The sequence below is a fragment of the Protopterus annectens genome, chromosome 6.part0 (genome assembly GCF_019279795.1).
Source record: "Protopterus annectens isolate FY-2018-M chromosome 6.part0, PAN1.0, whole genome shotgun sequence".
Lineage (NCBI taxonomy): Eukaryota > Metazoa > Chordata > Ceratodontiformes > Protopteridae > Protopterus > Protopterus annectens.
Window position 1 is genome coordinate 224,130,499 of NC_056737.1, and position 15,171 is coordinate 224,145,669.

The 15,171-nt window shown below is 45.1% G+C and overlaps 1 protein-coding gene across 1 annotated transcript in view; it reads right to left on the reverse strand.

The window, feature by feature from the left end:
• Positions 1-15,171, reverse strand: part of PCNX1 (pecanex 1) — a 3,150,868-nt gene that overhangs the window by 2,622,900 nt on the left and 512,797 nt on the right. Inside the window, exon 6 of the mRNA XM_044073489.1 lies at positions 9,298-11,001. Within this exon, the coding sequence (XP_043929424.1) occupies positions 9,298-11,001 (1,704 nt within the window). The remainder of the gene's footprint in view (positions 1-9,297; positions 11,002-15,171) is intronic.

Here is a 15,171-nt window from a genome sequence, read left to right on the forward strand (position 1 = left end):
CCCAACACACTGGCCAACAGATTCAGTGTCAATTTTACCCCTCTCCCCTCCCCCCAAAGGACCAATCACAATACCGGAAGAATACCAGGCACCCAGCATTACTGCAGCACAGGCTGAAGCTGCATTTTCCAAGGCCAAGAATACAACTTCTATGGGACCCAACAATATCCCTGGATGTGTTCCACATGAACTACAAAGTGAACTGGCACCACATCTGTGTGCCCTGTTCAATCACAGCCTCACCTCAGGCTTTGTCCCTACTGAATGGCACACTGCTACAGTCATCCCTCTCCATAAACGGGGAGCGACTACTGACCCTGAGAATTATCGCCCCACTAGCCTGATGTGCAAGGCTACGGAGCACATCATCACGGACCTAATTAACAAGGATATAGGGAATCCCCAAACTCTAGATCCCACTCAATTTAGTTTTGTGAAAGGTAGACCATGCCTGCTCAACCTACATAGAAAGCCTTCCTTTGAGTCAGTCACCAGAGTTGTGGATGAGGACAAAGCAGTTCATACAGCCTACCTCGATCTGGCCAAGGCCTTTGATACATTCCCCACTCAGGAATTATTGATAAACTCACCAGCTAGGCATCAACCTCTATATCACTAGGTGGGTTGCAAACTGGCTCACAGATAGAACCCACAGTGTGAAAGTAGCAGACTCCAAGACAGACTGCCGACCAGTCACGAGTGGAGTCCCACAGGGATTGGTCCTAGGTCCTCTCCTGTCTGGCACCTACTTCTTAGAACTCCAGGCCAACACGGAGGAACTTTGGCTAACCAAGTTCGCAGATGACTGCAAGCTGGGAGCCATTATTAACTCCCCAAGTGATGTAGACATCCTACAGAAAGGCCTCACTGAGACCAATGACTGGTGTTGAAACCATGGCCTTAAGCTTAATGCCAAAAAATGTGTCATCATCCCCTTTGGGAAAAACTCAGTTCCCACTAATTACCACATCGATGGGAGCCCACTGAACACTGAAGGCGTTATAAGAGATCTGGGGACACAGGTTGACAGCAATCTCTCCTTCGACCACCACATTGCCACTGTGGTCAGACAGTCCTATGTGGCATATCTCATTACCAAGGGTTTTGCACCCAGGAAGAAAGAGGTCATCATCTCTCTCTACTCTTCTCTCATTAGGCCAATCAGAGTACAATGCCCCATTTGGCATGTACCTCACTAGACATGCATCAGCTGGAAAAGGTCACAAAAGTAGCTCACGTAGAGGATCCTAGGCCTTAAACGCATGTCTTACATGGACATACTCAAAAAAACTCCAGCTATTCTCTGTCTCATATCTTCTATTAAAAGGCAATCTCTGCTTGACTTACAAAGCCATGTCTGACCCAGCTCTGTCAGAAATGCTACATCTAAAGAAATCCCAATCCCTCCACACCACACGCTCTGGAGACCTCAACCTCATTACCGCAATCAACAGAACATGCTGGAGGGACAGGTTCATAACCCAGAGACTGCCCATGCTCTGGAATACACTTCCCATACATGTCAAAAACAGAACCTCACTGGCTCTCCAAGAGAAATATTGATGAGTGGATGGGAAATAGAAAGTTCACCCTGGGGATCACTCCAGTGGCTCTACTTGATAGAAGCACTGGGAACTAATGTTGGGCAGCATGATGCCAGGGCATTTCTATGGGCTAGGTTTGTAAAGACTCCAGGGCCATTAGCCTAGTTCTCACCTATGAATCTATGAATAATAATGTATTCAATAACAGAAAGGTTGAAGTTTGGCAGAAATCAGCTAGAGAGAGAAATATGCCCAATCAGTACAAGAAAAGAGTTTATAAAAATAGACTTAATACAAATAAAATAAACACAGCACTGAAAATATTCCATTAATCTCTAACTTTCTGAATGATGAATTTTCATTTTTTTTTTTTTTTTTAAGTTTTTATCCTATTTCCTCAAGCTATGGGGCAGAAATCTAACACTATTACTATGACATTAGAAATTACTACACATTTCTGTTAAGGATACGGGGTCTGGGTGATGGTCCTAAGATGTTCACCCAAAAGTGCTGTGCCGCTTACCTGATCTTCCACCTACCCTGGACACTCAACATGCAGACAGCAAAATCCTACCCTATCAATTTAGCCCTCAAATCATTACCACATTAGCAAGCTGTGGACCTTCAAGACATGGACTACACCATCACAATGTATGAACTACTCTTACATGGTGGAGTTTTTGCAAAACTTGCTCAAACAAAAATTTGAAAAAAATATACACTACATGTTGTTATTACAACTGTTTTACTCAGTAACCCACTGGCCAGAAAATTCACATAGACTTCTTAGCAGACAATAATGAAGGCCAGTAAGCACCCACACATGGCAAAGTGAAGGCTTCTAAAACAATCATTAATATGGTACAATCTTTTTGATATTTCTACCCACAACTCTACCACAATTCCCATCAGACCTCTCAAGTTCCTATGCCATAAAATGCAGTCCAGTGGAAGTGGTAGGCAGCAAGCAATGTGGAATTTTGTTGCAATCAAGGACACACCCTTGATAAAGGACAATCTCTCTTCAGGTTGCACAGACTTCTAAGACTGTGATACTCTCATAAATTGCGCTATAATTCACTTGAGCTGGAGAAAAAATTAGAAGTTATGTACCTACCATAACGTTCCATGTTAGTTGTCTTCTCTCACCTTCTTTCTTGCTGGATGGGTTCGGAGCCGATCCTCGGCTCCGACTCGGCACTTGCTTAGCTTGAGAACTCCTTTTACCAGCTCGAGGCAACCCTATATCCCATGATGCAAGGCAGGACTACCTCAGATCTCGTTTGGTAGTTAAAATACCCTGCTAAAAGACTAACCTAGTGGAACTAGGACAAAAACAAGTTCTAAAACAATAGAATCTTCTATTGAAGACTCAGGAGAGAACAACGTGAGAAGAGAAACCCTTCAAGATCTGTCCAGGCCAGGGGGAAGGAGGGAGGACGAAGAAAGAAGGCGAGAGAAGACAACTAACATGGAACGTTATGGTAGGTACATAACTTCTAAATGTTAAGTTGTCAATCTCGCCTTCATTCTTGCTGGATGGGACCGCGTCCCTAGCACCTGTATCCCGGGTGGCTTAATGGAACAGACTCTTGAGAACTGTGGAACCAAAACTGGCTCTGTCCCTGGAGGCCAAATCTAATTTGTAATGAGAGACAAAGGTATGAGGAGTGGCCCAAGTAGCTGCTGCACAAATGGTATCAATGGGTAGCCTATCCTGAAAAGCTGTAGAAGTGGATAGACTGCCTTCGGTTTAGAGGGTAGTTGCTTGCCTCTGAGCGAATACACATAAGAAATGGTGGAAGATAACCATCTGGATAAGGTCACTTTTGATACTGGGAGACCTTTCCTGTTTTCTGCATAGGAGACAAATAATTGGTCTGATTTCCTGAATTGTTTAGTTCTATGCAAATAATACCTGAGCTGACGATGGACATCCAAAAAATGAAGCTTTTGTTCAGCTCTGTCAGAATAGTTTGGGAAAAAAACTGGTAGATTGATGGATTGATTAATATTAGTTTGAGAAACAACTTTGGGGAGAAAGGATGGATTTGTTCTCAAGGATACCCTGTCCTTGTGAAAACCAAGTAAGGGGACGGATGCAGAGAGCTTGAATCTCGGATACCCTTCTTGCTGAAGTGACAGCCAGTAAGAATATAGTTTTCCAGGTCAATAACTTCAAGGAGCATGAAGCAGACGGTTCAAGGGTGGTAAAATCAAGGATGCTAACATTAAATTCAGATCCCATTGTGGAGGAGGATGTTTTATTGGCGGCTTCAGGAGAAAAACTCCTCTCAGAAAGGCTTTGCATAGTCTGTGTGACATAATGTTTTGATCTTGCAAGCCAACATGATATTTGGAAATAGCCGCCAGTTGAACTTTAACTGTTGATGAAGAAGATCCTGACTGAAAAACTTCAGCTAGAAAATCTAAAACAGAATGCACAGGTGCAGTAAAGGGATCAATGTGCCTGGAGTTTGCCCAAAGGGAAAAACGTCGCCACTTGCTAGCATAAATCGTTCTGGTGGACGACTTCAAAGAAGCTATTAAGATATCTCTGACAGGATCAGAGATCATAGGAAGCCTGGCTAGGGAAGGAAGTGGAGCAACCAAGCAGTGAGGTTGAGAGAACGAATGGCCCGGTGCTGTTGACCCGATTGGTGGATCAAAAGATTCGGAACTGGGTCCAGATGCCAAGGCTGCACCAGGAGATGACGATGCAGAGTCGGAAACCAAATTTGCTGAGGCCAGTAAGGGGCAATGAGAATCAACTTGGCCCTCAAAATGGTAGCCTTCTGAATGACTTGTGGAATCAAGGGGAAGGGAGGAAAAGCGTACAGAAGTCCCCGGGGCCAATCCTGGGTTAGAGAGTCTCTCAGGGGTTGGCCTGGTTGGGGAAAAAGGGTGAAGAAGTCGGGGCATTTGTTGTTTTGGGGTGTAGCAAAAAGATCGCAACAAGGGGTGCCCCACTTCAGAAATATCTAGTCCACTATAGATTGATTGAGAGACCACTCGTGAGGCATGAGAATGGCTCTGCTCAGCCTGTCCGCCAAAAGGTTGGACCTGCCGGGGATGTGCGTTGCTATCAGAAACCGATGAGAGGAGATTGCCCATTGCCAAAGTCTGAGAGCTTCTCGACATAACGGATAGGACCTGGTCCCGCCCTGCTTGTTGATGTACCAGACCACAGACATGTTGTCCGTTTGCACTGCAATAGTCCCACTGGAAGAAAGTCGTTGAGGGCTTGCAACGTTAAAAGCACCGCTCTCATCTCCAGGACATTTATGTGCAGATGGTATTCTATGGGTTGCCACGTCCCATGGACCATCCTGCCCTGATAATGCCCCCCCCCACCCCATCAGAGAGGCATCCGTAGTGACTGTGGCAACCGGAGGAGGGGGAACAAATGGTCGGCCCTGATGCAGAAGAGGGGAAGATATCCACCAGTTTAGATGAGTCCTGCACGATTGTGTAAGATTTCGTGTCTCATAGGAAGGCTGTGGAACGACCACTGAGTGAATAACATCCACTGCAGAAGACGCATATGGAAGCGAGCCAGTGGTAGACGAACAATGGCCGCAGCCATAAGACCTAGAACTTTCAGTATCAATCTGGCTTTGACTTTGCTGCTCTGCAATAAAATCCGAACGTATTTTTGGACGTCCAGAATTCTCTGATCTGTTAGTCTGGCTAACAAACTGACGGTGTTTAATTCTGCGCCTATAAAGGTGATAGATTGGCAAGGCAACAGAGAAGATTTTTCGAGATTCACTGAAATTCCCAAACTTTTGCACAGCTGCAGAGTGTAGTCTCTGCTCTGAAGAAGCTGATGCTTGGTGGTGGCGGAGAGGAGCCAGTCGTCCAAATAAGGAAACACCTGGAATCCTTGACGTCTCAGATGAGCTGTGACCACTGCCATGCATTTGGTAAACACTCTGGGGGCTTTCCTTCACTTTTCTTAAACTGCTTCCCTTCCTCCTCTCCTACGATAGAGTTTCTCTTTCTCCTTTTGGTACTAAGATTAGTTCTATAAATTATTATAGATCAATTTTTGCTCTCTGCTTTATGCCTTGTTCTTGATGTTATTACAGCTAATACTGTTATCCTTAGAAATGTGATTTTTTATGTGTATACCTGTAATTGGGTTCTATTTTTTTTTTATTGTCTCGCCATTTATGATGATTTGTCAATTTGATTGTCTATTTTTGACCTTTTGTTAAAATGTATGTGGAGCTTTTCTCCCCGGGCCTCTACTGAAAATGGAAATATATCCAGCTAGACTAGCCCGGTCAACAAATGTAAAATAAAAATAAAAAATAAAAGTGAGGCCAAAGGGCAGGGCTCTGAATTGATAATGACTGGTCCCTAGCCGAAAGCGGAGAAACCTCCTGGAGCGCCTGTGTATTTTTATGTGATAGTACGCGTCCTGAAGGTCTATCGAGCACATCCAGTTGTCCTTGCCCAGAAAGGGCAGAATGGACTGAAGCGTGACCATCCGGAATCTTGCCTTCTTGACAAATCTGTTTAGATTGCTCAGGTCTAAAATTGGTCTCCAATCTCCCGTCCTTTTGGGGACCAAAAAGAATCTCGAGTAGACGCCGGATCCTACTTGGTCTGCTGGAACAGTCTGGACGGCTCTTTTTTCTAGGAGGTTTGAAACCTCCTGTTCTGCCAAATCCCTTTGACCGGGTGAGATGTCTGGAAGGGATTGGTGAGGTACGGGATACCTTTCGAAGGGGATTTTGTAACCCTCGGATATGATCGACTGTACCCACATATCTTGTGAAAGGGAACGCCAGGCTACTGGGTACAGCGAAATCCTTCCCCCGACTGTCTCCAACGGTGGACAATCGGGCAACACCTCAGGGATGCTGAAAGGGCTTCTCAGGAAGAGACTCCCTGTTGCCCTGGTTCTGAGGACCCCCTCTGCCTCTAGGGCGGCGTCTATTATTGTTACCCCCTCTGCCTCTGGGGGTAAACTGACCACGTGTGTCCGGCGCTGCTCCTTGGGCTTTACGGAACCACATCTTTCCTCCCTTCTGACCCTTGGGATAGGGTCTAGAAGGGGTGGAAAAATGGACTCCAACGGCAGAAAGAGTTTTGCCGTCTTGCTCACACCTGGTCAAGGTTTCCTTCACCTGAGGTCCGAACAAAGCCGAACCGTCAAAGGCTCTATTGGTGAAGGACGCCTTAAAGGGTCCGCAAAATTACAAAGCCGCATCCAGGCTTGACGTCTAAGAGCCACTCCTGTGCCTGCGGCTCTGCTCGCTCCATCGGCTGCATAGGATATGAGCCGCATGGAGGAGTTGGTTAAAGAATTTAGGATTGCTAGCTGTGAGGCAATCTTGTCTTGAGCCCCAGCAGCTGAAGGATCCTGAACCACTTCACCTAGTTCCTTGAGAATATCTCTTTGAGGTCTGGTGAAGTGACAAAGGTAGTTCAGCGAACGCATAGCAAAGGTCGCTGAAGAAAACATCCGCTTGCCATACCTGTCCATGGTCCTAGAATCTTTGTTAGGAGGATGGACAGGCACTGAAGGATCCGCAAGTTCCTTCTTGGTGGCCGCCACCACCATAGCATCCACAGAGACACCCTTAGAAAGAAACTGCTTGTCTGAAGGGGCCGTAATAAATTTGGATGGTCTCCTGGGGACCGGTTCCACAGAATCTGGAGCTGTCCACGCCTTCCGAGCCACTACCTGCATAAGTGGGTCGAAAGGCGGAGACACCCAGGAGGTGGAGGGTCGGGATCCAAAAGCCTCCAGGTATACCGACTCATCCTCGGAGGGGTCAATGGAGGGCCAATTCCCCCTCTGTTTGAGGAGCTCAAGGATGTCTGAAAAGGAGACATCCTCAGAGGGGGACCGTGGGGAACCCTCCGACTCATCTAAGTCGGTATCAGATGTTGTAGACTCAGGGGAGTCTGTGTGTTTCCTCTTACACGTCCTCTTCCGAGGGGGTTCCCCTGCAGGATCAGGAGAAACCTCGGAAGAGGAAGTTATTCCCAATGGGGAAACCTGGGGCGATGGATCCCTGGGCCTGAGAGCAAGAGGCTGGCAAGAGACATCCACAGGCACCGAAGAGGGAGGAGCTAAAGGGATGGACCGTTGACCTGGCTCAGGTGCCAGGACACTCCTCATCACCTCAAAGGCTCCTCTCCCCGGGAGACTGGAATATTCCCGTTCCGAAGAAATAGGAATTCCCGGCTCCACTGAGAGAGAAGGCTCCGAGGCCGATGTCGGTGCCGAGCTTACCAAAGCCGAAGCCCCGAGAGGGAGAGCGGGGTCGGACAAAGGTCCGATGCCACTAGCCCCCTCGGAGCCGACAAGGGAAACTCGACGACCAGATCCCTCCAAGGAAGGTCTCATGGAGGAGATCGGAGCCGGAGCCGAAAGGGGATGTATCGGTTCCGGCACAGACACGGTCGCTGTCCCGAGAAGCACCGGCTCCGAACTCTGGAGGGGAGTCTGAGGAGGAAGTTCAAGGGGGAGAGCAATAGCCGAAGTCTGCTGAGACGGGCTATGGAGCATTTGGGCTAGTGCCTGTGACTTCAACAGCCTGCTTACCACCCTCTCTAAATCGTGGTCAGACAGCCTGGAAGATCTCGAAGATCGGCTCCGATGACTCCGTTCCGACAAAAGAGGAGACCCCGGAGCAGAGTGGATAGATTCCAAAGAAGGGGACCGAGATCTCTTCTTGGACGAAGCCATCAGAGCCGACGTCCTCTGGGTTCCAGATGGAGCCGAAGGCTTCTCGGCTCCGATACTGGATAATATGTCGGCTCCAGCCGGAGCCGACAAGGCAACAGTAGATTGAGTGTCGGAGCCGGTCGGAACCGACACTACCACCTCAGAAGAAGAAAGATCAGCTCCGGCCGGAGCCGATCTCGACTCCGAAGGAGTCGGAGCCACCGGGGAAGGCTTAACTGCTGTAGCCTGAATCTTAGGTGGCTTTGAAGGTTTACTCGACCCAGTTTTAGTGGGTGAACCTTCTGGCTTTAGTAAGCCACGGAGGATCAATTTGTTCCTCCTCTCCTGCAGGACTCTCTGGCTAAAAGAGTGACATATGGCACAGGAGTCCTGCAGGTGTAAAGGCCCCAGGCAGTAAACACAAGAAGTGTGACCGTCTGTCAGAGACATTTTCTGACAGCACGAGTCACACTTCTTGAAGCCTGAGACCTTTCCTTCCTTAGACATAGTCCAAGTAAAAAAACAACACTCACACACCCCAAACAGTCACACTATTAATCCCAACAAAACACACACACAGATAGGGATTAAGAAAAGAAGCCTAGGCCTAACTGAAAAAATTACACTTTACAATAACTAGAAAGTTTTTAAATATATGGGGAAATAGGGTGGGCTGCAGAAACACTACACACTATGATATGGAACAAGGGAGAGACAAAACCCTGACTAAACTGTTTGAAAATTCAAACTTACCTGAGCTGGCAAAAAAGAGACCTCTTCGCAAAGTGGCAAACGAGATCTGAGGTAGTCCCGCCTTGCATCATGGGATATAGGGTTGCCTCGAGCTGGTAAAAGGAGTTCTCAAGCTAAGCAAGTGCCGAGTCGGAGCCGAGGATCGGCTCCGAACCCATCCAGCAAGAATGAAGGCGAGATTGACAACTTAACATCATTTATTTCTTCAATATTTAAAAAAGCTGTGTTTGTGATGTCAGAGACTTAGTAAATCTAATCTTAAAATGAAAAATACTGGTGCTTTAATTTGCTGCAATGGACAAACAACCTTACCTCCACTGTTCTCTTCTTGTTCAGCTCCTTCTGGAAAAGTAACCTGGCTTGGTAAACTATTTCTTGAGCGTGTCACTGACTCTAACTGGGAGGCTCTACCCAGAAGAGACAGCTCATCTATCACCTCCCCCTCTTTGGCCTCCAGGTCTGACTTAGATGTGGTGAGTGGTCTAATGCTTTCAGGAGCTGCTAACTTATTTGGGTCATTCAGGCAAGCAGCTGTGCCACTATCCAAGCTCCGTACCCTAGTATGAGTTTTGGTAGAACTATTAGTGCTAGGAGCTCTACGTGCTGTCCTCCTTCTACCACTTCCTCCAGAACTAGAGTGAGCCTTACGGTTGTTCTCAGGCTCTGAGCTCCTGTCCTTTGACAAGTACTTTGTTTTCAAGACCTGGTACCTACCCTCAGGGGACTGAAAGGAGTAGGAGGTGGTGCTGGAAGAGCTATCAGTGCTGAACAAATGGGCTGACTGCACACTTGAGGTCCTGCTCAAGTCACTCTGATCACTTGAGTCCTCATCGGCACAAAAAACAGCACTATGGGGTTTGGCAACATTGACACCCCGAAAAGACACATACTCCCTATGTCGGCTTGAATCAAAACTACTTGCACGCTTTTTCCCTGTCCGCCTCCTGTTTGACTTGTGAATTGAGGCAGTTCGATGGATTAAGCTGGTTGACTTTGGCCGAACATCTCCATCATTTTCAGTCCCTCCAGCTTCTTGACTGTTCACGGCTTCAGTAGTTTCCACCTTTTCACTACTCTCTTCTATATTCTCAGTAGCATCACCTTTTGACGAATCTTGTTCTATGATCAACTCATTGGCATGAGGATTCTTGTTTGCTTCGCCTGATGCAGAAGTGCTGAGTCCTCTCTGAATGCACCCTTGGTCTGATGCTGAACTAAGGTCCTTAGCCTCACTCATACTATTTTCCACACTATGTTCTACAGCTGTCCTTTCACTTACAGTCCTCTGTTCAGCAGCTGAGCTACTATCGCCATCAAGGTCATTACAAAAATCACTGTTCTTATCATTTTTGTCATCTCCTGCCAACTCCTCATGTTCAGACAATATACTTTCAACATGTGTTGAGCTTGTCTGCTCACTTTTGTAGCTGCTTATAGTACTATTGGTATCTCGGTCAGTCCCACTGCAGTAGCTTTCTGTAGAGCCACTACTCCTTGTGCTAAGGCTTTGAAGGCTATCCACACTTTTGTCTGTTTTTAAAGGCTTTCTTGAGCCACTCCTTGCTGTCACCTGGGAGCTGCTACGTCTGAGAATATCATCAAGCTGAAAAACTCCAGAGTAACGCGAGTTCTCCACTAAGGATTCTTTGGACCCTGCAACAGGCTTGGAAGTTTCTAGTTCTGAAACAGGATCCAACCCTCGCCTCTGCTGATAGAGTGTGTAGTCACTGAGAGAAGGGTCTGGAAATGCCAAAGCAGAGCTAGACGTCCGTGGTACACCACGCGGCCTGTGTTCTTTCCTATATGACTGTGAATGTAATGGTACAAGAGAGGCGGCTTCAGTGTCACCTGCTGCAGATATAGACTGGTCCACATGATGATGATGACTAGTGGATGGGCAGTGTTTTTCAACAGAATTTTTCTGCACATCCTGACCACCAGAAGATGTTGAAGGCTGGATAGAAATGAAGGAATCATGCGAAGCCAGATGGAAAACCTTTGCATCAGTGGCCAAGTCTAGTTTAAGAACCAAAAAAAAAATGTTAGTGAAAATATAAAGGCAAGACTTACAGCATTTAGTTATTTTGTGAGAAAACAAACTGATTTGATTAACTTTCACCTTAAAAATATATTCAGATGCATACAAAGATCAATGCAAAGCCAAGAGAAAGAAACAATTCTGTGCTCTTATTCTGAAAATAACTTGCTCAGCATGGAACAATTTCCTCTCAGACATTTCACTAATGTAGATGAGTAAAAACATGGGGATATTCTAGCATAATGTACAAGTATAGTGACTACTTTCCAACATTGTCAAGTGGCAAATAAAATTAGCCAAAACAGTCTCTGCTTCACTCACAGCAGAGGTCTGCTTATATTTTTTTTAGATCCACCTTGCATCTTTGGCAATTTACCAAAGCCACCAGAAAAAAGCATGACAGACTTCTAATCTGCAACTCAACAAAACATATCTTCAAAGGTACAACAAAGTCCAGGATTTCTAATCGCAGAGCTGCGTTTTGTTTTCTGGCAAGGAAAAAAAATGTTGAAATATTAATAGTTCACAGTCCTAATACTGCATTTCTACTACACACTGCATATTTATACATGCTCACAAATACACATCATATATTTCATATATGTGTGTGCATATATAATTTATTGCAAATACAGCACAAAACATCAGACAGTTTTACCAGCAATAAAAACACAAACCAAAATAATCACAAATGTAAACCATTTGCATTCACACTTGTAACCCTACTTAGCTAAAGCTCTGGCCCCACACTCCCATAACTTAAATATAATGCAGCTACATTGTACACAAAAATGAACCAAGGAAAAACAAATAACTACGTTGTAGTCAATGTTCTGCATCTCGACAATAACATAATACGATCAACTACATCACTGAATTTCAACAAAAAAAACTGATTCAAGAAGCTCAAAACAAAAACTGCACTCATATGCACACATATACACATACAGACAACACAAGCACATGTACAAGTGTGTGTGTGTGTGTGTGTGTGTGTGTGTGTGTGTGTGTGTGTGTGTGGGACATGTAAAACTGAATATGTGCATATGTATATACTGTGCTTGTGTATTACCACATGTCAAAACAAAACCAAAAACATTTTATAGGACTATGCAATTAAAAAAAAGTGAAAGGAATACAACAGGGTGCAGCTTTAATCAGCTGGTGCAAAAACATACACACACGCACCAAAAATTATGACAGCAAAGAAATAAATTGAGCCTGTGCCCATGGCATATAGTGATAAAGCTCTGACACTGGCCAGGTGACCAGTGTTCAATTAGTAGCTCTGGAGCTTGGTGGTATAAGTAGGGAGGATGGACATACCCATCCTGGTGGAGGAGGAATTGCAGTGAAAGCAGGAGTTCGGGCTGGGCTTGCTAAAGAACTCAGGAGGCGGGTTGCATTAATGGCCCAGGGCAAGCATGCTCTCAGGCCACTCCTCATCATCTAGCCAGCCTAATGCTTGACACCAGCATGCTGATACACAGGTGCGGAAAAATAAAATTGCTCACAACAGAACTGCAGTATAGTGGCTCCCACTTATCCTGTCTTGCTCTGCAGTGCCTGGTGGTGAATCCCCTACAGCTTGCTTCTGAGCAGAGGCCTTTATATGCAGGTACCCCCCTTCAAGGAAACCTTCTAGTGTGGATCCCACCAAAGAGCCACATTTCTGAAACAAGTCTGCTTAACACACAACTGCATCATACCACTAAAAATCAGGAAGAAAGGAAAGGAGTGAGCAGCCTGGGAACCCAGCAGGAAGGGTTTTCGAATATGAATGAAGAACACTGGGCTGGATAACATCAAGTTACAGGCTCTACAGCTTTCTAGAAAATTATGAACGATCAAACTTCTAACAAGATTAACACACCAACAACGGTGTTTTGAAAATACTTCCATTACAAAGGTTTAATAAGAGATAAAGATATGGTTGTGGATGGTTTTGCAATGGTACAAAGGAAGAGCAATGAGTAAAAAATACTGAGAGGACTAGCTCTAAGCAAAGAAAAAGTACTGCACTCACAGAAACAAAATTACAGTATGATTTTAGAAACAGTCTGATAAGACAGGTGAATACATTTTCCTGCTAAAGAAATCTCTTTGCTACACAGTTTATTTACAGTTTATTTCTGCCAGGTCTAAGAATCAGAACTTTACTGTTTCTATTCTTGGAACATTAGCTTTCTCTGGCCTCTGTCTGGACACTGGAACAGCAGGACTAGTGCCTCTGGTGCCCACTAGTGATGGTAGTGAATTTCTCAAAGGATGAAGTTCTTCCATACCCACACTCTCCCTTCTACGAGTCCTCCAGATAGAGTATGTCTGCTACAGACAATAGTTCTAATGAAAACTGTATCATTCATAACCTCTAATTGATTCCACAGATCTCTGAAACTAGGACAATTTGGAAGGGTGTGGTGGGTAGGTTGTTCCAGTGGCCAAACAGAAACCGGAGAAATATAATGTTGCAATAAGTACAGAATTTGAGTATTTCTCAGGTCCTGTCCGGACATCAAAACAGCAGGATAAAATCCCCAGCCAACATGAGTGACCTACCTCAGTTGTTGTTGTTGTACCTTTCAGCTTTTTCCCGGTTAGGGGCTGCCACAGCGAAACTCCGGTCCGCTAATGATTGGCAGTAGATTTTTATGTACAGAGTTACCAGCTCTGACGCACAACCTTCAACGAAGGTACGCCCATTCACGCATGTCTCCACACAGAAGACGCTTTAGCTGAGAATCGAACAAGATGACGTCTTACTGTGAGGCGACAACTCTACCGCAGCACCACCACCGCAGTAGTGACCTACCTCAGTAAGCTTTCAAAATGATATTTCCAAATGAAACTCTTGCTCTAAAATTAGTCTTAGATAAAATCTTCAGCAAAGGTATTTCAGGAAGGACAAGTAGCTGCTGTAATATCCTGAAGTGGTAGATTCCAGAGTAAGGCCATAGAAACAGCTAGAGCCCCAACAGTGTTCCTTAGGAAAAACTGGCAGATCCTTGCCTGACTGATGTAACAAAATGAAATACAATCACCAATAAAGTTAGCCAGGGTAATCCTGGAAATCTTATGGTCCAATTCAACTTACAAAAGACAAAAAAGTTGCTCGTCCTTCTGAAAAATTTCTGTATGTCAAGAAAGAATCTCAGTTGCCTATGAACATCTAGGCAGACCAACAAATATTCCCTTTATTACACTACTTTGAAAAAAGACAAATGAATACACTGACTTAGATTAGCCTGCGATACCACTTTCAGTAAAAAAAGATAATTTCATTCCAAGAGTGACCCTGTCCTGATGAAAAAAAAATATTTATGGATATTGTAAAGACAAGGTCTACAATTACAAAACTCATTTTGCTATGGAGACTTTATTTCTGGTGACCACTGCCTAAGACAAACTTAACATCTGCCAAGCTAGTAAACTCACATGGAGATTTCATTATAAACTTTAGCACAAAATTCAAATACCAAGCTGGTGTATGTCTAGTTAAGTGAGGTCTCAAATGAAGACAACTTTAAGTAAAGCTTTAAAATAGCTATGTGCAACCAGCAAATGATCTGAAAATCCTTCAATGAAAGAGGAAATGGCTGCCAAATGAACCTTTAAAGAAGGAAAGTTATACAGCACAGTCAGGAATGTTACACCCTCCTCTAAAGATGAAGACACCAGGGAAATGTGCTTGCTCTGAGCCCACAAGACAAATTTCTTCCACGTACCCTTGTAAATTTTCTTGGAGAAGTTCTTTGGGGAGGCTGCAATGAGCTCAATCACATGTGGAGGGAATTGAGGGTTTCTGGCCATCATGGTAACTGGAGAAACCAAATGATTAGCACAAGGGAAGAAATGTCCAGATAAGGCATGCTGGACAGTTTACACAACATAGTTGGGCACTGAGAACACAGAAAGAGGCTTCTCCTTTAGATGAGGATACAGAGACAGAAAAACCACAACTAATGAGGACAGCATGGTGCTATGAAAATAAGCCAGGCCTTGGACTCTTTTGGCTTTCTGTAAGAGTCTGAAGATCAAAGAAAGCCAGGGGGGAATGCATGAGACAGAGGGCCAGTCGTGGGAGAATGCATCCCTTGGTGTCTGCCCTTTTGGAGGAGCTATGCTGAAAAAGAAGGGACACTTGGCGT